The sequence below is a fragment of the Cicer arietinum genome, chromosome 4 (genome assembly GCF_000331145.2).
Source record: "Cicer arietinum cultivar CDC Frontier isolate Library 1 chromosome 4, Cicar.CDCFrontier_v2.0, whole genome shotgun sequence".
NCBI classification, from domain to species: domain Eukaryota; kingdom Viridiplantae; phylum Streptophyta; class Magnoliopsida; order Fabales; family Fabaceae; genus Cicer; species Cicer arietinum.
In genome coordinates, this window is record NC_021163.2 from 47,084,717 (window position 1) to 47,092,604 (window position 7,888).

General features: G+C 31.4%; 2 protein-coding genes across 3 annotated transcripts in view; one reads left to right on the forward strand and one right to left on the reverse strand.

Annotated features, from left to right (window-relative positions):
• The window catches only part of LOC101500748 (thioredoxin-like protein YLS8), a 3,680-nt gene extending 420 nt beyond the window's left edge, over nt 1-3,260 (forward strand). For both annotated transcript variants that reach the window (XM_027334041.2, XM_004497725.3), the window contains 2 exons: nt 1-51; nt 2,677-3,260. The exon at nt 1-51 ends at the window's left edge or, in 1 of these variants, runs on beyond it. In XM_027334041.2, the coding sequence (XP_027189842.1) occupies nt 1-51; nt 2,677-2,985 (360 nt within the window). In that variant the 3' untranslated portion in view covers nt 2,986-3,260. The remainder of the gene's footprint in view (nt 52-2,676) is intronic.
• Nucleotides 3,261-5,843: 2,583 nt separating this feature from the next.
• LOC101501061 (small acidic protein 1) lies at nt 5,844-6,280 on the reverse strand. Its single transcript, XM_004497726.4, has one exon. It carries the CDS (start codon nt 6,210-6,212, stop codon nt 6,030-6,032), a length of 183 nt encoding a protein of 60 aa, XP_004497783.1. The 5' UTR covers nt 6,213-6,280; the 3' UTR covers nt 5,844-6,029.
• Between the last annotated feature and the right edge of the window lie 1,608 nt (nt 6,281-7,888).

The window sequence follows — 7,888 nt, forward strand, 5'->3', positions numbered from 1 at the left end:
CGTCTTGTTGTCATCCGTTTTGGCCACGATTGGGATGAGACTTGCATGCAGGTAAACTATTCGATTTTATCCTATTATATACTCATTATCAGTTATTATATTATTAATTTTTTTTAATTCAATTTTGTAAGATTTATGTTTTCAATTGTATACTCATTAATTGTTCATAATAGTGGCACAAATTCCAAAAGCATGTTTTGTGAGAAATAGCTATAACAGTGGCAAATTGTAGATTAGTAGTGATTGGTGGACACACCAAGCAAAACCACATGCTTAGCCCTCTTGTTTGTTTGGTCGTATTCCAGATTAATTTGACACTTCAAATGCAAATTTAGGATCACAAAATGCCACCCTGGGTCATTTACCATAATTTTCACTTTGTAGCACCGATACCTCTGATTAAAGGTGTGTCCTAGTGTCCGACACTAACACGTTGATTACATTCAATTAATTTATTTTTTAAAATTATTGCCGTTGTCGATGTGTCAAGGTCGTGTCTTATATTCATGTCATAATTTATGCTTCGTATAGACTATACATGAATGTATCAAGGTTTTATATTTCGATTTATTGATTAATAGTAGTATTTGGCTGATTGCAGTCACAAAATATCCGGATTTTAATTAGTGCTAGTTGATTTAGCTCCACCAAAGTCTGTATGTTTTATAGTGGAATCAAACCCCAAAAATCACTTAAGGAAGGAAGTTTTTCTTTCTTCTACTGAAACTGTGCTTTTTTGTTGTGTCTGATGAAGTGAAAAGAAAATCAAAAGGAGTTAAAATATTACCTCTTGATGAAACAAACTATGATGCATATGGACATGTTGGAATTGTGTAAAGAAAGTAGTGAAGGGGCTGCAACCTAGGAAAGATGACAACTACTGCTAAAATTTGCTATGCAAATATCAAGATATCATGACTTTAGAGACAGTTTTGATAAACAACTTCTCGCCTAGAACTAGTACTTTTGAGGAAATAATAAAAAGAATAGTACTTTTTAAACAACAATTTCTTGTATATGTAACTATGTTGTCAATCGCGCCACGGTAGCGGTAATGTGGAGCCGAATAGACATCCACTGCAATGCTCCCTGCCGGAAAACCGTGTTCAACAGTCTCGGCGTTCACAGCCGCAAATCACTGTGAAATCGCAGCATGTTTGCTGTTTTGCGTATGTCTTCTAGGGTTCAGGTGTGAAATCCCTCAAATGCCCCATTTTTTAAAAATTATTCTGTTTTTTAAGGGTATGCTTGTCTTTTCGAATTATTTTAAGTGGCCTATTTAATTATTCCTCCTTTGTGAACACATTTTTCCTGCAAACTCCCTCTCCTTCATCACGTGCAAAGCCCACCTTCTCTGTTCTGCGAACTCATCTTCTCCTTCATCGCTTGCGCAGCCCAGCTCCCAGTTCTGCCACTCATCTTCTTCTTTAACGGACGCAAATCTGCTTTTTCCTGCGTGTTCTGTTTTCCTTTCCTCCTTCTGCGTGTTATGTTCTTCTTTGTTCTGTTGGTTGGTTTAGTTTCCTTTGTACTTCTGTTTTAGAACTTTAATTAGTAGTTAAGTTGTATTGGGTTGATTTTTAATGTCAGTGACAAATGAGGAAGTCAATTATAATTATTAAGTATGATCACCCCTGTAATTTTATATATTTTGCTATTTTTTGGTATATATTTGTTAGGTCCTAGAATAAAGGGGGGTTTGTTAGGATTGAAGATAAAAAGTTAGTTATGGGTTAGTTTAGCTGTTAAGTTTGTTAGAGTTTCAGTTTTATTTGTTGTTAATCCTATGCTTATAAATAGGACTAATCTCCCTTTAGAAGAGGAGAAAATTCATTTTATGAAAGTTGTAAACTAGAGAATGCTCTAGTGAGGGGAGAGTGCTCCCTTGGGGGTAGCCTTGAGTGTAAGGTTATCTTATTCATTATAAACCTTTTGTATCTTCTCTTTCAATCTCAATATACAAATAAGAAACCCTTCATTTGTTTGCAATCTTTATTTGTTTGAATCTGTTTTTACACCATTCCTCTAGGAATTATTTCTTGCTAAAAGAAAGGATCCTAACAGTGTTTCCTGTCCGAATATTTGTCTAGTTTGAATACTGTTTTATTAGTCTCCGCAATAGCGGCTATCCCACTATACCGGTATAGCGATTTTGGGTCTGATGCTCCGCGCCACTATGAAACCCATACAAAACAGAAAACGGCCAATAAAAAGCAAGATAAGAGAGATAAAGTAATGAATCTTGGGAGAAGATTAATAGAAAGGTGCAAAACTATTTCATGCTAATTTGAGTAATTTAATTTTTGTAACAAGTATTTCCCTAATATAGTTTATGCAGCTCCCTCATTTGGATTCTCTGTAAACATAGGATCATATCTATATGCATATAGGTTTTTTTTGCAAGTGAAGATTAATAAAGCTAATTCAAACTGGGTCGTAGAGGTATCTTCAACCACATTGTGACCACAGTAAAAATCACATTAATCTGCAATTTATCACAATTTCAATTTATCACAATTTATCACAATTTAAAGCCTAATACATAATGTTTGTTTCTTTCAACCTCATTATATGCCAATTATTGATTTTAGCTTGATATGTGTTATGTTGAGTGAAATAGCATTAATTAGGCTAGTACTTTGGTTTGATTTTGGTTTCTTTTATGGTTGTGCCCAGATGGATGAGGTGCTGGCATCAGTTGCAGAGACAATAAAAAACTTTGCTGTGATATACCTTGTGGACATCACAGAGGTGCCTGACTTTAACACTATGTATGAACTGTATGATCCTTCCACAGTTATGTTCTTCTTTAGGAACAAACACATCATGATAGATCTTGGAACTGGAAACAACAACAAGATCAATTGGGCTCTCAAGGACAAACAGGAGTTCATTGACATCATTGAAACTGTCTACAGAGGTGCAAGGAAGGGACGTGGTCTTGTCATTGCTCCCAAAGATTACTCCACTAAGTACCGTTACTAGAATATATCGATCGCTATTGGGATATGTGTTTGAACTCAGTATTTTCGTCCAAAACCTATCATTTGGTTCACCCTTTATTAAGTGTGTAACTGTCACTAATCTATCAAATTACACACCTGACTTTCATCTCAAACTGTAATTGATATGCTGTTTATCCCCCATATGGTGGTTTGACACTGGTGATGATGTTAAAAAAACTGCACTTGAACTGATTTTAGATGGAAGGTCCTCATGAGATAGAACTTATTTATCACATGACAAGCTACTTTTTTCTATGTGTTGATTATTTCTTAGTTTATTTCTCTGTTTATGATTTCTTCATTGTGTTCATTCCTTGCTCGGTTGATTTTGGCATCTGGCCATGTTTGTAATATCTCAGAATCTTGCCAATTTCAACATTATGTTTAGATGAAATCAATTGACGCAAAATTCCAATCTAAATAAGTTAAATAAAATATGCTACCTTGTAAGTTAGTTTTCTTTGAGAGGATTATGTAGGTAGCCGATAGTCAACGTAAAATTTTGTTGAATGTCTATGACATGGATCAACAATGTAATAGAATGTTATGCCTAAAATTTCGTTGAATGTCTATGACATGGATTAACAATGTAATAGAATGTTATGCCGTCGTTTAATCTATGTAGTCAGACTTTATTTAGTAGGATAAGGTTTAAGGTTTGATTGTTATTATTGTTGTAAGTTAGTTTTCTAAGTTACATGGTAGAGAGTAAGATTTAAACCTTGGTTCATAAATCTTGTGAGAGCAACCATTTAATAATTTGTGTCAGCATGCTTAGCGTAAAACTCAGCAGTTTAAGCTCCGCATATCTTCTGTGAACGTGATATAGCCACTTTTGTGGCGGGTCAAAAGTTGTTTCCCCAAATCTACTTCTCCATCTTGTATTTTGTTTATGGCATAATTGTCAGATTTTTCACGGTGCCAATGCGAAGAAGAGCATTACAAACCAAAGTAACACAAAAACAAGTAATTTTACTTGTTGGAGAGTGAGAGAAAATATAGTTTTCTGGTGAAGTTTCTACTAAAATTAGTATTTTTTTTTATTTTCAAGAGAGGATATAATTGTTCTCTCCTTATAATTACTAATTAGAGAGAAGTTTCTCCAAGTGCTGTGTTCAATTCTTCCACATAAATAATTTTTTTACTCTAGTACCCAACATCTTCTAACTCAATTTTTCTGGTGAAGTTTCTACTAATATTAGTATTCTTTTTATTTTCAAGAGAGGATATAATTGTTTTCTTCTTATAATTACTAATTAGAGAGAAGTTTCTCCCAGTGTTGTGTTCAATTCTTCCACATAAATTTTTTTTTACTCTAGTACCCAACATCTTCTAACTCCTTACCATATTTTTTTACTTTTTTTATTTTAATATTCCCTATCCACTTCAAATGTCACAAATAGAATTTTACAGAAACATCTACAATCCATCTGTTTGTCCTTGCCTATTGTGGGATAATGTTGAAGGTTTGTGAGCTTGGTACTTAGTACAATCAGTTGTTGAGATTGGATGGTGGCTATTTCTCATCAGTCATAGCTATCATGCCTTATGGTAAGAGCAAAATTTTGAAGATTTGAAGGTTCACAACTCGTGCTGATCTATCTCTTATCTCTAAGAATCAATTATTTGCTGGAACAGTTAGAGGTTTAGGAGGTAGGGACTGTCGGTGTAAAATTAATTTACTGATTTAACTCATACATCAACAAACATTACGAGTTTACAGAAAAAAAATTCAATTTTAATGACAAAAACTGAGAAACTTCAACACAGCCTATCCAAATTTATTTTTGGTCATAACTCATTGCCTAAATAGGTAAACCAAACGGTCGAACCAGAAACTCCGAGTGCAAAATGCCGAATTATATACACCATTAGGAAACCACCATACATTCAAGTAAACAAAATTCAAGATAACATAAAACTTCATCTTATATTCTCAGTACACCTCACCGATAAAAGCCATCATCATAACTACATCTTTGATACAGTTTCACCATATCAAAACTATGAATATCATACTCAAAACGTGGTGTGCATATAAATCAAGACTATTGTGATATAATAGATGACTGTGCTTGCAGCTACAAAAGCTTCCTTCATTCACCAAGGCTAATTTTTCCACAAAAAACAATACCATATACAGCTTTAACAATCTATTTACAGCTACTGCAACCCTTATCATGCAAAATATATATGAAGTACAGAAAATACAGAATTAAGTCCTAAAACAGATGATTCTCATGGTTGATAAATGTTTGGTTGATAAATGTTTCCTTTGGTATCCAATAGCTTTCATTCCTAAATCGCTCATATAAAATGAGGAAATAAAAGCAATAAGCTGACTCTCCATACTCTTTATGATTGATTCATTTTTCCAAAAGTGAGCACAATTTATCACTTATTAAAAAGTGCACGACATTTACAAAAATGAACCAATCAACGGTAAAAAATGTGTTAATCAATATGATCAATTTCAACCCAAATAACAATTGTTATGGTGCTATAGCATTGCAGAATTTGAACAAATAATTATTGCTCTTCCATGTACTATTTTTTGCCATTGACAACACACTACTATAGAGAATCCCATTCCGAACATGTTCACCCATTCAAAGAAAGAGTATATGACTTCAATTTCAAACATAAAACTATAACACTGCTTCAGCTGAAATATAAATCTAAAAATAGGTTTTCTCATATAAAACCTAGTAAACAATGAAACTAAAATAGAGCCAAAATTCAAACACCACCCGGAAAAATACTGTTTATAAAATCACCAACAGCCACAACTCTAATCTCATAATCAATCACACACACACACACAAACACTACACATCGTAAATCGCAAAACACATAACAAGAAATTGAGATTAATCACAAAAGAGTCATCATAAAATATCACATCATACCAACTCAATAATCCAATAAACAAAAGTACATCAATTTCTTTTTCTTTTTCTTCCCCATAGTGAACACGAACAAACGAAATAAGGATGACCTAATTATGAGTTATAAGAAAAGGTGCTAATTGATATCCGCATCATTGAAATCGTCTTGGAAGGAGTTGAAGAAATCGGAATCGGCGAGTTTGTGATCAGAGACGATAACGCCATCAGCTAGCATCTCGAATTGTTCGACGTCGTCAACGTCCATCGCCATAGACGTTATCTGATCTTCCATCTCTCCGAACAAATCCATTGCTCTCATGATCGTCTCAATTTCTTTTTCACTATCTTCCCAAAATGGAATTGGCACTTCACCGTCAATCAGGGTTTTATATAAGTCATAAACGAGGTCGTTTTCTTTTTATAAGTCATAATCGGGTCGTTTTCTTTCATAAGCTAAGACGTTTTAATTTTTTTTTTGACAAATCTAATTTTCTAAATTTTAATTATCCAACTTAAAATTAAAATATTTATTTAATTTTATAAAATTTTAATCATAATTTGTTTTAGCTCTTAATCTCCAGAATATTTTTTTCGAGCTCATTTGTACCTTTAATTTTGTAATAACATTTTTAAATGTGTTTAGAAATTATAAAAATTCATTTATTAAAATTTATAATTTTTTAACAATTAATGTATTTAATAGAGGAGCTAATTTGCAATATAGGAAGATCAAAATATGTAATATTCTTTTAAAAAATATTATTTTTTATTTTATAAAAGAAAAAATGTTTACCTTAATTTGTTGAACAAATATTAATCTATTTGATCCACATTTAACCTCGTGTAAATAGGACTCTCAACCAAATAAAAGAGGGCCTTTAACCTCGTGCAAATGGGATTCTCAATTAAAGTAAAGGTTTTGGTATAGTATAATTTTAAAAACAATATGGATATTTTTAATTTTTTACATAGTAAACACTATAAAATTTTATATTTGTATTTTATGTCTAAATTATTTACTTTTGTAATCCTAATAGATTTTTTTTTCTCTATCTCTTATTATATTCTCCTTATGTTATCTTTAAACATATTAACCATACTTCTCTCAAGTGTAAATGAGTATAGAATCATCGTCTCAAAAATAAAATTGTGATATGACATAATTTTGAGAAAAAATTTATATATGAATTTGATTGAAGGTATAGAAATAGATAAGTTTTATAAGAAAAAAATATTTATATTAAAAAAAATTGAAAAAAAGTAATTATTAATTGTGCAAGTGAAAATCAAATTATATAAGTATATAAGATACATGTGATTTGTGTGGTTTGATATATGTTAATCTGTTGTGATGAATTTCGACTAGACCTGACACGACGTATATTAATAAATACTAGATTATGGCCCGCCGCTGCGCGGATATTAATTAATTAATTTTATAAATTTTATAAGTAATATTTTATGTATTATAAATATAATTATCTTATAATATTACTTTATTGATTTGTAATAATTGAATATGATTAGAAAAATTAAAATGAGAGAAAATCATGTTTATCACAATCATCTAATTTAATTTTTAAAATATTTTGTAAAATTCGTATGGTAACTTATTATATAGGATAATTGTTTGACTCATTGTACTTTGATTGTTAATTTATTTTTCAATATATAACGGTATTTGTATTTATTTGACGAAATAAAATGTAAAATACAAACTCAAAAATAAGATGTAAAAATTTATAAATATTGTAACACCCCGTTTTTCAAAGCGAGAGTGTATTTTTTTTTTCAAAAGAAATTAAAATAAAACAGAGAAATAAATAAGGTAACACATTTGGATAAGTAATTAAGTCATTATAATTTTCAAGCAGCGGAAAAAGTTCTCAATCCATGAATTCAAAATATTTACATAACAAAAGTAGTACAGTCTTCCAGTTTAAAAATAAACGCAACCCAAAAGAAAGACATTCGTTCCCTCTGTGTCAACCTAGT